The following is a 19,902-nucleotide window of genomic DNA, read 5'->3' as shown; positions in this document are numbered from 1 at the left end:
ATGTTGTGTATTAATTGACCTCTTCATTATGTACCTTAGATGTTCAATGGAATTTGTCAGTCGATCTGGGTGACCGAATCATTTGCTCGAATTGGTCAAAATGTTCTTCAAACCAACCACCAACAATTGTGGCCTGGTAACATGTTTGGAAGCATGAAGTCGATGAACGGCTGCAGATGGTCTCCAGGTAGCCCAACATAACCATCTCCAGTCAATTATCGGTTCTGGACCTGAACCCAGTCCATTCCATGTAAACGCAGCCCATACTGTTTCGGAGCCACCACCAGCTTGCTCAGTGCCCTAATGTGGCCACGAGCCCAAGACGGGCACTGCAGATGATGTATTGTTAGCAAAGGCACTTCTGTCAGTCTTCTGTTGTTATAGCCCATTAACACCAGATTTTGCCACAATGTTCTAACGGATAAGTTCATCATACACCCCTCATTGATTTCTGAGTTGTTTCATGCGGTGTTGTATGTATGTTTGCACTGACAACTCTATGCAAACGCCACTGCTCTGTCAAGTGAAGGCTGTCGGTCCCTATGTTGTCTGTATTGAGAGATAACTCCTGAAATTTGGTATTCTTGGCACACTCTGACAGTGTATTTCAGAATATTGTATTCCCTGGTGAGCTCCAAAATGTAATGTCCCATGCATTTAGCTCCAACTGCCATTTCACATTCAAAGTCTGTTAATTCCTGTTGTGCAGTGCATATTGCCGTCCCATGCCTTTTGTCATCTCAGTATATGTTAACTTAGAAAGCTAGAATAGTAAGTATCTAGGCATAAATTTCTTTGAATTGTATTTATGTTGTGAAATACCCAGAAAGTTCCTTGAATTTTTTTTTCTTTGTGCATGCAGTTCCTGCGGAGAAGCACGATATTTGCCTAGGCCTGCCTGACAAGGTAAGAACACTAGTAAACATAAGATATTTGTATTGAAAGCTATTAAAATTAGATTTTATGCCAAAAGGAAATTCACTTTAGAAAACTATAAAATGGAGCCAGAATTGCTGGCCAGGAATGGGCTCCAGGAGGCAAAATATCAGTTCTGCTGGTGGCCCCAGAAGTACTATTTTTAAATCTTTAGTCTCTTGTCTCACTTAGATACTTATTAAAAAGTGCAGAGGTATTTGTTTGAAAACAGTGTGACTGTAAAAGAACTTATATGGGTATAAGTTGAAATTTTTAGTATTGTATTTTATTAAGTGCTAAAATGAGCCATTGAGTTAAAGTTTCAGTTCAAGTATGAATGGTTTGCTTCCCCACTAAGAATTGCAATTAAGTATTTGCTTGAGAATAGTAGGAAGGTCTTTCTTCAGATTAGATTGCTGCAGTTGTCAAGGTGCGAGCCTCATATTAAGAAAGAATGGTTTGAAAGCCTGAGTTAAATTGTATGCGCTTTCCTTCATTTACATCAAGTGATGATTGCTTTAAAACAAGAGGGGGATGAGGTTGAAGCCAATTTTGATCTTGGTCTTCGTTTCTGACAAATTATCAGCAGGCATTAAACTCTTCAGTATGATGAAGTGTGATGTAATTACATTGATTTATACAGTAACCCAACATTTCATAATTTGCGCCAACCAAAACTTTGAATTCCACAAGTTCTGGCTAAAACTTTGTTTTTGAAATTGAAGAGAGAAAAATTTAAAAGACTGAAACTAAATGAACATGCCAAAAAGGAACAACTAGTACTTTTTCGGCATTTGTTCGTCCCTCTCCAGGGTGTATATAACCCCGGACAACCAGGAGATGCGGGAGAAACTTGGGAATTTTTTAGAATTCCAGGCATTTTCCATTGTTTTAGTTTTCAGTAAAATTTTTGTAACTTTGACTGGTAAGAACCAGTACTCTAACAAAGGATATTATCTCGCTATTGCAGCAATAAAACATGAACGGGGGGAGGGGGGGGGGGGGGACAGAAATAAAACTTAAGTTGCAAAGGAAAAGCACCATATACAACAACAAAACTCGGTGCTCATAAAAGGGTCTGCCAATAGCTAAATGTGTTAAAGATTTTAGGAAGGCTATGCAATGCTTCATAAAAACAAATTGCCTCCGATGAGCGTGATGTCACAACTGTTTACATTAAATTCGTTTGAGCAGTTGCGAGCGAACTCGTGCACATGTGTAGTTGTCGCGTATGAGTAGTACTTTCTCCCACATTTGGCTACAGAAGTGTGGCAGTTAGCTGTATAGACAATAGTAACAAGCAGCCAGCTGCTATCCAGAAAAATTTACTGGCCCGCCTAAGCTGCCAGATTTATGCATGTGCAACTGGCCCGTGGACAAGGGGCAAACTGGGGTATCTGCCCTGGGTGGAAACTTCGGGGGTTGCCAAATTTGTATACCTGAGGGAAAAAACCCTTGTTTCACAAAGTGCCTAGCATCCAGCGCACGTTGGTATTCGATTATTCATGTGATTTTGAAACTCATCCCTATTGGTATTTGAACATTTTTGAACACATTCTAAGTTTATTTCTGAATGAATCACAAGTTGATTTTTGAATGCATGCATAGTGTACGTGGTGTCTCTGCCAGGGGAATCCTCGTTGCCTCTGGAAATAAACTTTCCTGCAGACACGAGGGGATGGGGCTATACAAATTCGAATGGGTGAATGCCAATTGCTGTTCATGTGATTGACTGGGTTTGCGAATGATCAGCGTCGTTATAATTACTAGCAAAATACGTAGATTCGGACTACCAGAGTGGAAATAAACGACTAACAAGAATAACAGGTGAAAAAGATTGCGTATTATCCTCTTGGTGTATCCAAGAAAATGACATTTTGACAGAAAACTTTTGACCAGACCGCTAGACTAGCAAGGGCCATTTGTACAGCCGCTATATTTCTATTCTGGAAGTAGCGTGGAAAACGCATTGTATGAACACGTAATAATGCCTAACCGGAGAATAAACATGGGATAACTAAACTGGTGATTGTGGCAGGGTTAGTGAAGTTAACCGGATAATAAGTTTTGACACTGGCAGGAATAGTTATAGAATTAGTGATGACAAGATTGTTTGTTAGAATCAGGAAGGAGAAGAAACGAAGACGTCACACAAAATATGGAAGAATGTGAAGATTCCACATTTATGCAAAAATTGCATACTACTACTATTCGATCTCGTGCTTCAGAAGCTGGGGCTTATGAATGAAATTTCCAACATAAAACTTTTTGCTTGTAGTAGGCCTGAAAGGCTTTTGATATTGGTACTTTGTGAATTATATTCTGTTATAAAAATGACAATTTGTGCCAAAACAGTCGTGCTTATTTCATGTGTGGTACAATTGCTGCAATATTAGGTAGACCTGTTTCATTTTATTTAGCAAACAGTGACAAAATAAATAATATCAGATTGAGAAATTGCACCAGTCCTAGGTACTATTTGTATAAACAGCTTTTTCAGTATTAGACAATGACATTTCGTTCTTTCGTTTAGCAAAATGTTTGATGAAATTTGATGAGGTAATAGATTCTTGTCCAGAAACGAAAGCATGCCATGTAAACCTGTAGTAGGATTAGAGAGGAAAAAGTGCTAAGACTTAAGGATTGAAGAAATGAATACTGTCTTGCTTGTCTCTTGTCTTTGCTGGTTTTATGTATCCTATATTTAATTTTATGTCACACAAAACAGCAGATTATTAGTTAGTAGGCAAAAAAGAGTGTAGATTTTCTGAAGGGTTCTTGTTCTTGCAGTAGCAAATAATCCCATCCAGTATTAATTTTTTTTAAGAGGTGCAGGATGTCAAACCAGCAGACTGGGAGCAGGAGAGGCACCACAGGACATTTTAATTTCCTTTCTTGAATATAGTTTGATGGCATCCATTGCAAAACATTACATGTTCGAATTCCACGGAGCGAAATACAGTGATGTGCGATAGCAGAATTCTGTGCGAAGAGGTGTGGCACTGCACTTTGGCACACTTAGAACCAAATAACATGTCTTATATTTTGTCAAACACATGTTTTATGTATCAGACTCTTCAGAAAGATTTGCACTGTGAAGTGAACAAATTTTTGAAAAGTATAGTTTTTCTTTTTTTAATTTTTGCCATTTTATTTTAAACGCTCAAGGGAGGGTGGGGGAGGGGGCACTACTATCTAGTATTGCCCCCATTCGGAAATATTGTAGATCCAGGGTTGATGCAAAGAGCAGTCTGAGCTGTAGTGGTGAGGTAGGTAGTCTCCACATGACGTGTTTATGTTTAGTGATTTTGCTATTTCCTCTTTGTTTATTGCTCTCACGTCAAATGAAAACAAGACGGATTCCTGTTGCCGGGAGCTGTCAAGCAAATTAAAATACATTCACATAATTCCGGAAGGCTAACATATGTTTTTTAGTTTCAGGTTTTATTTGATTTCAACCTTTCTGACAGTCAAGTATTAATCGCCTTGCAGAACAATTAAGTTATTTTTGTTGGGTTGCTGAAGATATTTGGCTTTTATTAATCTTTTCTGCTGAGGGAGTCAATTTATTTGAAATGAAGTGTTTAATTCCACACTGTTGGCTGCATTTCAAGAGCATGTTTTCATCTTCTAGCACGTATGGCATTTAGCCATAATAAAGAACCAAACATGAGATATACAGTACTGGTACTCCAAGAAAATTTACATCCAAATGTGGACATACAAATGTGCACTTTAGGCCAAATTATGCTTTTTAGTATGGTTCATGAAATTCCGATGCTCTTGGAATATCCTCTAATGTCTTGTTTCTTTTATGACATAATGTAAGATCTTGCAATGTTTTAAAAGTACCAACATATGGGCTTCCTGCATCATCGTAGCTGTTCAATTGGTTATCTGGCGCTGTCTGGCTACTGCTGAAATGAAACTATTTCTAACAGGTCGCAGGAAAATACTGCAAATGGTTGTGTGAAAAGTATTACTTCCAAAGTAAATTTCCTTTTATGCAAGGTGAACTATGTGTGAAAATGTACGATGAATTTCTTAAATCAAAGCATTTGACTCTTATTTAAAAATCAACTCTTTGAGGATGACCATTTAGAAGAATTTAGAGCCCAAAAGATCAGACATTTATGTCATTGTTAAAAATTTTACTGGCACAGTTGTGTGACGTATCTTAGTGTAACACACGCAAAAAAGATAAACATTGTGTGTGAAAGCTTAGCTTTTCTTGTAGCTTATTAATTAATCTTTGAGACCAATATTATATGTGAAAGCTTTTCTTTTTTTGTAGCAACACTATGTAAATTAATTTAAACCATTAACTTTTCCTATTTGTGTGTTCGCGCTACTTAACAGTGATGTTGCTGTTGGCTGACTACATCACGTGTCCTTTGCTCTGAATGTCCGCTGTCATCAGCTGCCGAAATCACGTGACATGAGCAATGACTCTTAGAAAAGCACATAGCAATCTGAATTTCAATGCTTCAGAAAGTAGCATGTGGTGTTTGGTGGAATTGAAAATTTATACTTTTGTAATACAAAAATATGCAGTGTACATGTTGTTACACATGAAACATTTTTCCAAAACATGCTTTTTCCCTGAGTTTTGTTTTCTAAAGTGCCAGGAAATTCTACACTGGTGTAAAACACTATAACCATTCAAAGGATTGATACGTTCTACACTTCCGAGGAAAAGTATACTGTCACTTAACTCGGAAAAAGTGTATTTTCCCCCGGGAGAAAGCATATTTTAAACCGGGAAATCCAGGAAAAATCAAGGATTTTTTTTCCCCTTGTCCTCATATACACCCTGCTCTCGTTTCATACAAATGGTGTATGAAGAAAAAGTTGCTCCCTGTATTATCTTAATATCTCTCACCTTTCTCAGTTGCAACTGACATTGGCCAGTTGCACACAGGTATTCAAAATGTGATGCCACATCACTGCATGGGAGCACGCGCAAATGATAGTAAGTCAGGATGTGAACTGGACACTCAAAGAAACTACAATCCCCCTTGAAAAGGTCATCTGCAGATGCAGACAGAACATTGGGTTTTAATGTGAAATCTGTCCAACCACAGCATAATAGCCTGTAATGTTGTATTAATTGTAACATTTCCAATTGTGAAAGTTTACATTTTACAACAGGACAGAGTTGTGAGGTGCAGTGTCATGTGGCTGTTCTGTAGGAGGGGGGGGGGGGGGGAGGATAGAAATACAGAAGAGGAATGTACTAATCAGTTTTATTGGCAGAATAGAAGGCGTGTGGGAGTAGTACTGGAGTGGGAGTAGGGAAGGGGATAGGCAGGTGGAGGAGAAGGACTAGTGAAGGTTGAGGCCAGGGGACTATGGGAACAAAGGATTTATTGTAGGCAGCGTTCCCACCTGTGCATTTAAGAAAGCTGCTGTTGGCGAGAACAATCCAGATGACACAGGTTATGAAGCAATAATTTAAGTGTAGCTCACTGTGTTGTGTGGCATGTTCAGCAACTGGGCAGTCCAGCTGTTTCTCAGCCCTAGTGTGGTGATGAACAGATAGCTATTTAGTTTCATGCCCATGTAGAAAGTGGCACAGTGTTTTCTGCTTAGTTGGTAGATAACATGGCTACCTTTGCATGTGGCTCTGTCTTTGATAGAATGGAGATGCCAGTGACAGGAATGAAGTATGTGGTAGTGGTAGGTTCTATGGGACAGGTATTGCATCTGGGTCTGTGAATCATGAGGCAACTAGTTGGGAGCAAAGGTGGACTAGGAAGGGACAGGTGTATTGCTTAGGTTGGGGTGGAGAGGATTTTCCTAATTTCAGGGCACAACAGGTAATAGTCAGAATCCAGGCAGTGCTGAATTCTTCCCATTGTGCTATTTACATTAGGCTGGTCTGACCAAGACAGGTCTGACCAAGGCAGAAATCTAAATGTACCTCTCTGATCACGGTGTCATTGCAGTCCAGCGGGTGATGAGAAAGGTAGGTACGTCCTTAGTGCCCACACGCATTCCATCTCATAGGGGAGTCATGGTGCTCTCTGGGATGATGTTCATAGTCAACCCATCTCCCTGACTACCTAGCTTCAAGCTGTTGCAAGCTGCATTTTCCTTCCTTGCGTGACCTTTTCTGTTTGTACTATTTACATCCCTCCATTATTGGGTGTCACAAGGGCAGACTTCCACCAGGTTTTTGGGCAACATAATCACTCCTTTCTGCTGCTTGGTGACTTTAATGCACACCATCCCCTTTGAAATTATTCCGGAACCTGCCCGAGATGTGCTATCTTGGCTGACCACCTCAGTCAACCTGACCACATCTGCCTTAACATGAGAGCACCCACATGCCTTTCAGACTCTACTCATAGCTGTTCCCATTTGGACCTCTCCTTCTGCACTGCGCAGCTTGCCCATCATATCGAGTGATCCATTCTCTCTGACATGTAATCAAGCAACTTTTTTTTCCATGTGCTATCCGTTTGCTGACTCCTACCCCATCTTCGTGCACACCCAAATGGCAGCTTTCTAAGGCCGAGTGGAGGCTTTACTCATCCCTGGCGACCTTTAGTGAACAACATTTCTCCACTTGTGATGACCAGCTAGAACATCTGACAAACGTTGTCTTTACTGCCACAGAATGTTCCATTCCACGCACTTTGTCTTTACTGTGCTGTGTTCCGGTCCCTTGGTGGACTGAGGCATCCCGCGATGCAATTTGCGCACAGAGATGTGTTCTCCACATTTGTAACAGTCATCCTACGATGGCAAACAACATTCGTTATAAATAGTTGTGTGCACAGTGTCGTTGCATTCCCCAGGATAGCAAAAAAACTAGCTGGCTTTCATTCACTAGTTCTTTCAGCAGTTCCATTCCCTCTTCCATTGTGTGGGCCAACCTCTGATGGCTCTCTGCAACCAAGGTCCATTCCCCAACTTCCGGCCTGACACAGTAGCAAATGATGTCATAGTGGACCCTATTGCTATCTCCAACACCTTTGGGTGCTATTTTGTGGAGATTTTGAGCACCACACGCTATCACCCTGCCTTCCTGGAATCAAAAATGAATGGAGGAGGCTTGGTTAATACCCTTCTCTTCTCAGAATTGTGAGTGCTACAGTGCTGCCTTTACTATGAGGGATCTAGATCATGCTCTCACTTCATCCCGATCCTCTGCCCCAGGGCCAGATAACCTTCACATTCAGATGTTGCAGAACCTTTCTCTTCAGGGCAAGCACTTTCTCCTTTATACATACACTCGCATCTGGGCAGACAGCACGTTTCCCAGATGCTGGCGTGAAGCCACTGTCATACCCATACCTAAGCCCAGTAGGGGCTTCCTTCTAGTCATTTGCTCAAACTCTCTGGGCCCTTTAGAGCCTCTGTGTACTGTGCACCATCCATCATTTAGTGCAGTGGGTCTAGGAAAGCTGTCACTTGCTTACTCCTGATGGAGCCACTGTGAGGTTTACGTGGGTTCCTGGTCACATCGGTCTGACAGGAAATGAGGCTGCTGATGCTGCTGCCAAGGCTGCAGTCCTCGTACCTCGACCCACTAGTGCTTCCATTCCCTTTGATGATTTCTGTGTTGCTGTCTGTCAGCAGGTGGTGACATTTTGGCATCACCACTGGTCCTCCCTTCATGGGAACGAGCTACAGGGAACTAAGCCTCTCCCAGCAGCTTGGACGAACTCTTCTCGGCCCTCTCGCCACGCGATCATCTTAACTAAGTCGCGCATTGGGCACTTTCCTTTTACCTATCGCCATGTGTTAAGTGATGCTCCACAACCACTTTGCGCTCATTGCCCTCAGCCTTTGATGGTTTGCCATTTTTGACAGAATGCCCTTTTTTTAAATTACTTATGTTGTCATTCATGTTTGTCGTCTGAGTTATTGGCCGTTTCAGCAAACGATGCATGGGCTGTTGACTGTTTTATTTTTTATCTGTCGTGGTAGTATGGTGAAGGACCATTTAATCTTCAGTTCAGGACCTCCATTTCTCTACGGTGTATTTTATGGACCTCTCTCAAAGTCCCTGTTTTTAGCTACCTTTCCTTCCAGTGATTGGGCTTAACATGTAGTTGTTTTTAACTCCTTTTTTTTGTCTTCATGTTCTACAGTTCTGACTTGGGCATGTATGACCCTCATTGTTTTTGCGCCCTAAAATGAAACAAAACGATGGTCAGGCATCTGGAATTTCAGAAGTGCATATAAACAGTTCTCTAATTTGCCCATCACCTACTGACATCAGATGGGAATTTATAGAGCGAAGTGGCAAGGAATATGTGCTCTGATTGCCCTACATGTGGAGACATTGTGTGGTAGGAGTTTGTTAGACATGGCAGTTTTCATGCAACAGTAGCTTATTTTTTGCTGATTTGGGGTTGTGGCTGGCACAGTGCAAACAGCAGAATCAGGAGCAGACACACGTGAAAAGACACACCCTTGGTTTGGGTGTGAAGCATGAAAGGTTGCTGGTTTTAGACATTGAGAGCTTGAGAGTTCAGACAGTGGAGGTACTTCCCGGTGCCACAGAGTCCTAATAAGTGAGCTTCTGGATTTTCACATGTGATCACACACAACTGACTTAACACTACAGCAGATTCATGTGAAAATGCATCAGCATTGCCGATAGGTGGGCACTGATGTTTGTGAAGGGGCATACTGTTGCCACAACACTGTTTGTCCCAGTTTCAGTGATAGTATTACTTTCATTTATTATTCAACCAGCCACTTGAGCAACTAAAACAGTTAGAGGGTTGCACTCACATTAGTGATTGAATGTGCAGCCAGGATATGGTAGTGCCCCCTCCAGTTCCTTCATACCTTTATTGCAATTGTATTGGTCTTGCCACTAAGTCTTATGCTGTGTCATTGCTTTTAATATAATGAAGCATCAATTTATTTTATTTGAAGTAACTTGTAGTTTCCTTCAGTCCATTATTATTATTATTATTATTATTATTATTATTATTTGTTTATTGAGTAAAAGTAGTCATTCAGTAGAATTTTAGAGCAATTCCCCACAGTAGAATTCCGTGTTAGGGTCGCTTTTGATATAGCAATTCCATTAGGCAGTTAACATTTAACATCAGGTATTAAGCGGTGTGTGACGGAGTCTGGGCAGTTCCATCACTCTGTTATGATTTCACATCCACACATTCTGAGGTTTTGGAATTAATGCATTGTCAGTTTGCATCACCAGGTTTTACAAATTTGATAAAGTATGCCTAGTATGCAGCACAGTATGCAGAACAGCAGCCACAACCATTTCTTAACTGCATACTACTTCTGTTTAAATGAAACTAGTAATTACTGTGAGTTGCCTAAATACTTTCTTTAATTAGGTGAGCATGGTGTAAAGAAAATGTTTTTGTCATGCAGTAGATACTAGCATTTTTGTCGTGGCTACTGGAAATAAAGAAGGAAATGTTTAATTGTTACTAAAATATACATTATTAAAAAATATCACAGGAACTGTGCTACATAAATTATTATAAAATACAGGGTGATTCAAAAAGAATACCACAACTTTAAAAATGTGTATTTAATGAAAGAAACATAATATAACCTTCTGTTATACATCATTACAAAGAGTATTTAAAAGGTTTTTTTCACTCAAAAATAAGTTCAGAGATGTTCAATATGGCCCCCTCCAGACACTCGAGCAATATCAACCCGATACTCCAACTCGTTCCACACTCTGTAGCATATCAGGCGTAACAGTTTGGATAGCTGCTGTTATTTCTCGTTTCAAATCATCAATGGTGGCTGGGAGAGGTGGCCGGAACACCATATCCTTAACATACCCCCATAAGAAAAAATCGCAGGGGGTAAGATCAGGGCTTCTTGGAGGCCAGTGATGAAGTGCTCTGTCACGGGCTGCCTGGCGGCCGATCCATCGCCTCGGGTATTTGACGTTCAGGTTTATACCAACGTTTAATACACCACCTATCAGGAGGTTTAACACCATACTTCGTTCGAAATGCACGCTGAACAACTGTCGTCGATTTACTTCTGCCGTACTCAATAACACAAAAAGCTTTCTGTTGAGCGGTCGCCATCTTAGCATCAACTGACGCTGACGCCTAGTCAACAGCGCCTCAAGCGAACAAATATACAACTAAATGAAACTTTATAGCTCCCTTAATTTGCCGACAGATAGTGCTTAGCTCTGCCTTTTGTCGTTGCAGAGGTTTAAATTCCTAAAGTTGTGGTATTCTTTTTGAATCACCCTGTATTTCATGTCAACATATTAAAGTCCCGATTGATGGAAGTTGGCTGTAATTTAATGTCGTATACTGCCTTGATTTTCTTTCCTCTGCTTGTTATTTGTGTAACAGTTAAATCTGCAACAGTTCAGTTGACGATATGAACTGCAAGTTATTCAAGAAATTGATGATTTGAGAGTTTTTGGTGTGGTTTAATGTTTAAAATGTGCATGTGTGCACTTTGGAATTTGCGCTATGTGGAGATATGTCCTCTTGTCACAGCTACATCTGCTCATTTGTCAGTTCTTGTGCCAGGCAGGAAGGGCTTTACAAACTGCTGGTATAAGTAGTTCTTTGTATGTCAAAACTGAGCAACTTTTTAAAAATATTTGCAATGTGCCTTAGCAGCTCAAGTTTCGACAACACATTTATTTCAGTCTGTTCTTCTTGTATGAAAAATTTCAGCGTAGGTTTTGACATTTAGGATTGGTCCATTTTGTTGCAAAAGTCTTGTCAGTTAAGTTTCTTCACCATCGCCGTGACACTCTCCTACAGGTCAGACAATCCTGTGACCATTCATGCTGCCCTTTGTATACATTCAATATCCTCTGTTAGTTCCATTTGATACAGATCCCACACGCTTCAAGCACTGATCAAGGAAGGTCTGGTAATGACATTATTATTAGAAGGATGCACCAGAATATCAGCTTATACTAACTATCCTTTATTCACGACAGACTGTTTTAGCATTTCTCACCATTGTCCAGTACATCTATACTGATGTGATGTCCATATTAGGTCATTAGTGAACTGTCTTATAACTGTTACTATTTTGATGAGATTTTAAATGATGTAAATACAGTGTATTGAAAATATGTTAATTATGGTATAACAGTAGTTTGACATTTCAACTCTTATGACACTATACTTGCCTTACCCATCACTGAGCCATCTCCAGACAGTGTTACATCCAGGTATTTGTATGTGTTTACTGATTCTATCAGTGACTCATTGATATCATAGTAATAGGATAATACGTTCTCATTTTGTGAAGTGCGAGATTTTATATTTCTGAATGTTTAAAGGAAGTTTCCAACATTTGAACCAAATTGATATCTTATCAAGATAATCTTGTACAGTGCTTCATTAGACCAAAAGTCACACCCTTCTACAAGAATGATAGCAGAAATTATCCACAAGACTACCATCCAATATCATTGACATAAGTTTGTTATAGAAACATAGAAGTATTTTATTATATTTGAGCTATTAGTATTGTATGCAAGCAAGTATGTTAATGTTGCAAGCAAGTATGTTAATGTTGCAAGCAAGTATGTTAATGTTGCAAGCAAGTATGTTAATGTTGCAAGCAAGTATGTTAATGTCTACATCTACATGACTACTCTGCAATTCACATTTAAGTGCTTGGCAGAGGGTTCATCGAACCACAATCATACTATCTCTCTACCATTCCACTCCCGAACAGCGCGCGGGAAAAACGAACACCTAAACCTTTCTGTTCAAGCTCTGATTTCTCTTATTTTATTTTGATGATCATTCCTACCTATGTAGGTTGGGCTCAACAAAATATTTTCGCATTCGGAAGAGAAAGTTGGTGACTGAAATTTCGCTAATAGATCTCGCCGCGACGAAAAACATCTTTGCTGTAATGACTTCCATCGCAATTCGCGTATCATATCTGCCACACTCTCTCCCTTACTACGTGATAATACAAAACGAGCTGCCCTTTTTTGCACCCTTTCGATGTCCTCCATCAATCCCACCTGGTAAGGATCCCACACCGTGCAGCAATATTCTAACAGAGGACGAACGAGTGTAGTGTAAGCTGTTTCTTTAGTGGACTTGTTGCATCTTCTAAGTGTCCTACCAATGAAACACAACCTTTGGCTCGCCTTCCCCACAATATTATCGACGTGGTCTTCCCAACTGAAGTTGTTCGTAATTTTGACACCCAGGTACTTTGTTGAATTGACAGCCGTGAGAATTGTACTATTTATAGAGTAATCGAATTCCCACGGATTTCTTTTGGAACTCATGTGGATCACCTCACACTTTTCGTTATTTAGCGTCAACTGCCACCTGCCACACCATACAGCAATCAAGTATGTTAATGTTGGAAGCAGGTATGTTAATGTTGGAAGCAGGTATGTTAATGTTGGAAGCAGGTATGTTAATGTTGGAAGCAGGTATGTTAATGTTGGAAGCAGGTATGTTAATGTTGGAAGCAGGTATGTTAATGTTGGAAGCAGGTATGTTAATGTTGGAAGCAGGTATGTTAATGTTGGAAGCAGGTATGTTAATGTTGGAAGCAGGTATGTTAATGTTGGAAGCAGGTATGTTAATGTTGGAAGCAGGTATGTTCATGTTGGATGCAAGCTTATTGATGTACAACAGGAACAGCAAGGGTCATAACACACTTCACTTGGGCGCACCTGTGGTTACTTCTACATCTGCCGATGACTCTCCGTACAAGATAACTTGAACTTGCTACATCCCCCGTACCAAAAATTCTTCAGTCCACACACAAATTTTGCCTGATACCCATAAAATCTTAAATTTGATGTGGTACTGAATCAAATGCTTTTCAGAAATGGAGAAGTACTACATCTACCCGATGGCCTTAATCCCTACCTTCAAGCGTGTCGTGAGGAAACTGAAAGCTGATTTTGACATTTTCGGAATCCAAGATGGTTGGCTTGGAGGACTTTCTGTTAGAAAACATTCTGAGCTCAAGCATAATGAAATACCTCTATGGTTCTGTAACAGATTGATGTCAACAATATTGGATGGTAGTGTTGTAGATAATTTCTACTGTCGTTCTTGTAGAAGGGTGTGACTTTTCCTTTCTTCCAGGTGCTGGGCACAGCTGTTTGTTCAAGGGGTCTAAGACAGGTTATAATTGAGAGGGGTAACACAGCTGCAAATTCAGCATAGAATCTGATAGGGATTCCATCGTATGCTGGAGCTTTGTTCAATTTTAATGATTCCAGTTGTTTCTCAGTGCCACTGACACTGATACGTAGTTCATTCGTGTTTTTAGTGGTACTGGGAATAAGTTGGGGCAAACCTCCGCACAACCAGAACCATATGGTTGTACATCTACAGCTATACTCTGCAAACCACCATGAAGTACAAGGCAGAGGGTACGTCCCATTCTACCAGTTTCTTTTTGTTCCATTCACATATTGAGTTCGGCAAGAATGATTGTTTGAATGCGTCTGTGCATGGAGTAATTATTCTGATCTTATCCTCACGATCTCGGTGACGGATACATAGAGGGTTGTAGTATTCCCCTAGAGTAATCATTTAAATCTGGTTCTTTAAACTTTGTTTATAGACTTTCCGAGGATTGTTTACGTCTATCATCAAGGGTCTTCCAGTTCAGTTCCTTCAGTATATGTGTGACACTCTCCTATGGATTAAACAAACCTGTGACCATTTGTGCTGCTCTTCTCTGTGTATGTTAAATATCCTCTGTTAGTCCTATCTGGTGAGAGCCCCACATTCTTGAGCAATATTGTAGAACCACTCACGTGAGTGATTTGTAATCAATGTACTTTGTAGATAGATTAGACTTCCCCAATATTCTACCAATAAACTGAAGTCAGTTTCCTGCTTTACCCAAGACTGAAACTGTGTGATCATTCCATTTCGTGTCCTGTCTGCACGTGATAGTTGAGTGCTCAGTGCGACAGAATGTCTTACCTAATGCCCCGGGTTCGATTCCTGGCTGGGTCGGAGTTTTTGTCCATTCAGGGACTGGGTGTTGTGTCATCATTTCATCCCCATCGACACGCAAGTTGCCGAAGTGCCGTCATCTCGAAAGACTTGCACCAGGCGAACAGTCTACCCGACCGGAGACCCTAGCCACACGGTATTTCACTTCATGTCCCTACAGAGTGTAACAACCAGGTATTTGCATGAGTTGGCTGATTCCATCTGGGACTCATTGATATTACAGTTATGATTCTGTGTTTTTTCGTTTTGGGAAGTGCACAATTTTACATTTCTGAACATTTAAAGCAAGTTGCCAATCTCTGCACCATTTTGGAATCCTATCAAAGACCTGACTGAATATTTATGCAACGTCTTTCAGACAATACTTAATTATAAATAACTGTATCATCTGCAAGAAGTCTGAGGTTACTATTAATATTGTGTGGAAGGTGATCAACAAACAACATGAACAGCAAGGGTCCCAACACACTTCCCTGGGGCACACCTGAAGTTACTTCACATCTGACAGTGACTCTCCATCCAAGATAATATGCTGTGCCTCCCCCTCCCTCCCTCCTCCTCCCCCCCCCCAACCAAAAAGTCTTCAGTCCAGTTAAAAATTTTAACTTGATACCACATATGATCATTGACAATAAGAACAGGCGTCGTACTGAGTCAAATGCTTTTCAGAAATCAAGAAATACTGCATCTACCTGTCTGCCTTGATCCAAAGCCATCAGTATGTCAAGTGAGAAAGGTGCGAGTTGGGTTTAACTTGATTGATTTTTTTGAAATCAATGTTGGTTGGCATTGAGGAGATAATTTTGTTCAAGATACCTCATTATGTTTGAGCTCAGAATATGTTTTAAGATTCTACAACAAATCAATGTCAGAGGTATGGGATGGCAGTTTTGTAGATCACTTCTACTACTCTTTTTGTAGACTGTTGTGACCTGTGCTTTTTCCCAAGAACAGGGCATGCTTTTCTGTTTAAGGTATCTATGATAAATTGTAGTTATAACAGGGGCTATCTCAGTTGTGAATTCAGTATGTAAACTGATAGGGATTCCATCAGGCCCTGGAGCTTTGTTCAATTTTAATGATTTCAACTGTTTTTTAACACCACTTATACTAATACTTATTTCAGCGATCTTTTCAGTGGTATTAGGATTATATTGGGGCAATTCTCCTGGGTTTTCTTTTGTAAGGGACATTTGAAGATGGAGTTAAACATTTCAACTTTTGCTCTGCTACTCTCAATTTCAGTTCCTGTCTCATTCGGTAGGATCTGGGCACTAACTTTGATGCCACTAACAGCCTGTACATACGACAGGAATTCCTTTGGGTTTTGTGAAAGTTCATCTTACAATATTCCGCTACGGTAGCCATTGAAGACTTTATGCATTGCTCTGTTGACAGCCAAACATGTCTCATTCAGTATCTCTCTATATACAGTGCTATGTTTTGTTTTACACATATTATGTAGTAAGCTCTATTTCTTTAGAAGTTTCTTTACAGTGACTGTATACCATGGAGGTGTCCCCCCACCCCCTCCCATTATGCACTGCTCTGTTGAGTACTTATCTGTCCTGTGCATGGTCAACTATTCTTTGAAACTAGAGCCATAGCTCCCCTATGTGCTCCTGCCTTGGGCTGAAGGTTTAAAGTTCCTCATTGAGATATGGCACTACTGATTTTTTATCTAGTTTACTGTGTGTGTTTGTGTGTGTGTGTGTGTGTGTGTGTGTGTGTTAGATCTGGACAAGAAAATAATCCAAAAGCTTAGTAATGTTTTAATTGTATTCATGTGCCTGTCAGAAGTTGGGACACCTCAGCTGTACAAAGAATATGTACCTTTACGCGTTCCGCTACCTGTATTCCACCTAGAACTTTCCAGTACTATATTAATTATTGGTATATGACATGGAACTTAGTCTGTTGTTGCTTCTACATTACTTCCTGCATCTAGTATCTCATTTGATCCAACTTTTCCTTTCCTTCTTTAGAAATGTGTGCTATTTTTTCTTCTGTTCGTTATCTTGCTTCTGATCAACACTGTTAAATTGAAAAACTAAAGATTCAATTTTTTGGCTGATTTTGATACTAATGCAGATTTTTTCTGAAATGTTTCCAGTCTTTTTTGATAACTATTTTACTTGCCGGTACCCTCCACTGTTTTTAATGGCAGTTATATTGTTGGAGGTACCAGTTGCGAAGAAAATGTATTTCTAACACCAATATTTTCTGTTACAGGAAACGTCTAATGAAGCTGTGTCATGGAGTAAGACAGTGACATCTAATGGTGCTCTGTTACGGAGTAAGACGGTGGCTCCGAGTGATAAAAAGAAGAACCAGACATTAGTTATAGCCAGAGGGCCTGAAAAAAAGACTGATGCTGAGCAGGATAAGCAAAATTATCACTGCAAAATCTGCACCTTTCAAAGTAAACATAAGTCAGTGTTCCTCTTCCATTTGCAGAGACATCTTCAAAGTAGTTACAGGTGTGATTTCTGCTGTGAATTATTGCCAAAGGATTTAAACTACTGGATAGCAAGGATGCAGAAACAGGCAATGTAGAAACTGCCAACAAAAATGTCATTCCACATACTAAAGCATCAGAAATGAGAGATTATGTGGAAACAATGATTGGAGAACTACATACCACTGGCATTGTTACCACAATGAAACCTGTAACTCCTACCACACTAAGTGAAACAAAACATAAGTATCATTTACAAATATGAGGATGTGAGTAGTATTGAGCAAGGGGCACTTACTATCCTTCTGACTTTCTATGCTCACTTTGTTCACCTGTTGTGGTGAAACTTTAGGACTTGACAAAAATGCAGTAACTTGTCACCTATCCATAGCTGAAGGAGGAGCAACTGGATTAATTGTACTTAATTGGATGAAGTTGAAGTCTTCTCAATAATCTCTCAGTTAACATAAATTCTCACATCCAACTTCGATGGTGTAATAGTTCCCAGAACAAGCGAGAGAGAGAGAGAGAGAGAGAGAGAGAGAGAGAGAGAGAGAGAGAGAGATGGTAGTAGTAGTCTACCACATAGTATGAATGAGAAGAAAGTAAGTAGTCTGTTGCAATCAGTTGAAGACTATAAAATCACCAGGTTCAGACTGGTGTTATTCTAGCTTTTGTTTGCACATTTTTGTGACAAGTTAATAACTTCATAAAAAATGGTACAATACGAACATACATGTTGTGAATATAGTTTAGTCATTTATATTCGTGTATGAGAATGTTAACTTCTGTGTTGTGTTGAGATTGGTATCCTTAGTTTGACTAGGGAGTACTTTTCAATCTGCTTGTCAAATCAGTTCTTGCAGGTTTGTATTTTCCAGGACTAAGTTACATAAGTTTTGTGTTCAATGTCAGGAATAACAAATTATAAAAGGAATTTCGGTGTGTTTAGTTTCATGAATAAAATATGTTTTCGAATCCAAAATTGACAATTCCCACATTTCATATTTGGATATTGTCTATTTAGGATAGGTTTGACAAAAACTAGAAAGTGTTTGTCTGTCTGTCTCCTAAGCTTTCTGGTGAGATATAAAGTTCCAAAAGATAATTTAAATTATATTTTACCGTAATTACACTGTTTGTAACTTTCTTCTTTTGGTTTGTTATTGGAAGTAAAATGGCTGTTTCTGTGACGTTAACACTTAGAGACTTGGATACATGTAATATGTATTTTTCTTTCTTTCTTTCTTTCTTTTTTGTAATTTATTTTTTCTGAATAATTGTGTATTCACATATTTGGTTGCAAATATAAATTAATGACAGTCTTTGATAATCAGTAAAATCTTATTTAGCTAATATTATATTTCTTTAGTGTAGGCATTATGAAGTGCCTACCAATGTAAACTACTAAAATATCATATGAAAAGATCAAATGGCACAATCTGTATCCAGTCAGAATCATAAAGTGTGACTAGGAATCCTTACTGAATCTGTTAGTACCATGTGTATACTGTTAAAACTTTCCCAAATAAAACAAGAAAAAGTATATCAACTCGTGATGATGTCTCAGTTGAAAATATTTTCAGTAATGCCGTACTAGAAAGACAACTGAGGAATGTTTCTGGAACCAACAGATACAGAAGACAAAACTGATGTCCATGAGGGATAAAATGTACTCACAGAAAGTTTAAACATAGCTTTTGTGAAAACGTAATCAGGTCTTCCATTGCTCAAAAACAGTCCGGTAATTGACAGTGAGAATGTAAATGATAAATGAGCTGAATGAAGCAGATCAGAAGGAGTTATGCAGCAAAAATAAGATTCACAAGCATATGCAGAAGAGGTGATTGTTGATCCATAAAATAGCTCCTGTAATGAAGGTACAGAAGAAAAATATTGGAAACAGTTGGCTTTGCTGAATTAAATTGGTTTGATAATGTTACTCAAAAGGAGTTGGCCATCTCAACACATGCAGAATGATCCAAGGACATTATGACATGGTAGAGGATAGCAGAGATCAACATTGGGATGACTTGTGCTACACGGGAAACACTATAGAGCCAAGTCTAGAACATGATGATCAAAACATTCTAGAATGTGAATTAAAAGTGCTGAAGAAGTACACACAGTGGCTGCCAGAATCTCTTAATCCTGCGGATACAACCTCAAGCACAACAAGAAATGGTAACAGTGCTGACAGAAGATTATGCATAGATGTGGTCTATTCACACTGCTGGAAATTGAAATGAGTGGTTGAAATTAAATGTCACACATGTAAATGAGAATCCCTATTGGCTCCATCTGACTGCCGCCAGATCCACCACAAGTGGTAATAGTGAAATGACAGTGTGGATAAGTACTGCTAGTCACTCTGGCTAACTAGAAACACTAACTGAAGCAGAAGCGAAAATAAGTTGGCTGCTACGAGAAAATTGGATAAAATGAATTTCTGACTTAGTTTGCACCAACACGAAGGAAATGGAAAACTGGAGGTGTTGCTAGTAATAGAGACAAACATGTTTGGGACCATCACAAAATGTTGATACAGACAGTGGTAGGGGCTGGTGGTGGTGCTGA

The 19,902-nt window shown here is 39.5% G+C and overlaps 1 protein-coding gene across 1 annotated transcript in view; it reads left to right on the top strand.

The window, feature by feature from the left end:
• LOC126210585 (uncharacterized) overlaps positions 1-17,890 on the top strand; it is a 57,398-nt gene extending 39,508 nt beyond the window's left edge. The window contains exons 5-6 of the mRNA XM_049939854.1: positions 863-906; positions 17,100-17,890. Of these exons, the coding sequence (XP_049795811.1) occupies positions 863-906; positions 17,100-17,423 (368 nt within the window). The 3' untranslated portion in view covers positions 17,424-17,890. The remainder of the gene's footprint in view (positions 1-862; positions 907-17,099) is intronic.
• The last annotated feature ends 2,012 nt before the right edge of the window (positions 17,891-19,902 follow it).

Source organism: Schistocerca nitens, chromosome 10 (genome assembly GCF_023898315.1).
Source record: "Schistocerca nitens isolate TAMUIC-IGC-003100 chromosome 10, iqSchNite1.1, whole genome shotgun sequence".
Lineage (NCBI taxonomy): Eukaryota > Metazoa > Arthropoda > Insecta > Orthoptera > Acrididae > Schistocerca > Schistocerca nitens.
Note: the sequence above shows the minus strand (reverse complement) of the source record. Positions and strands in the feature narration are given on the sequence as shown.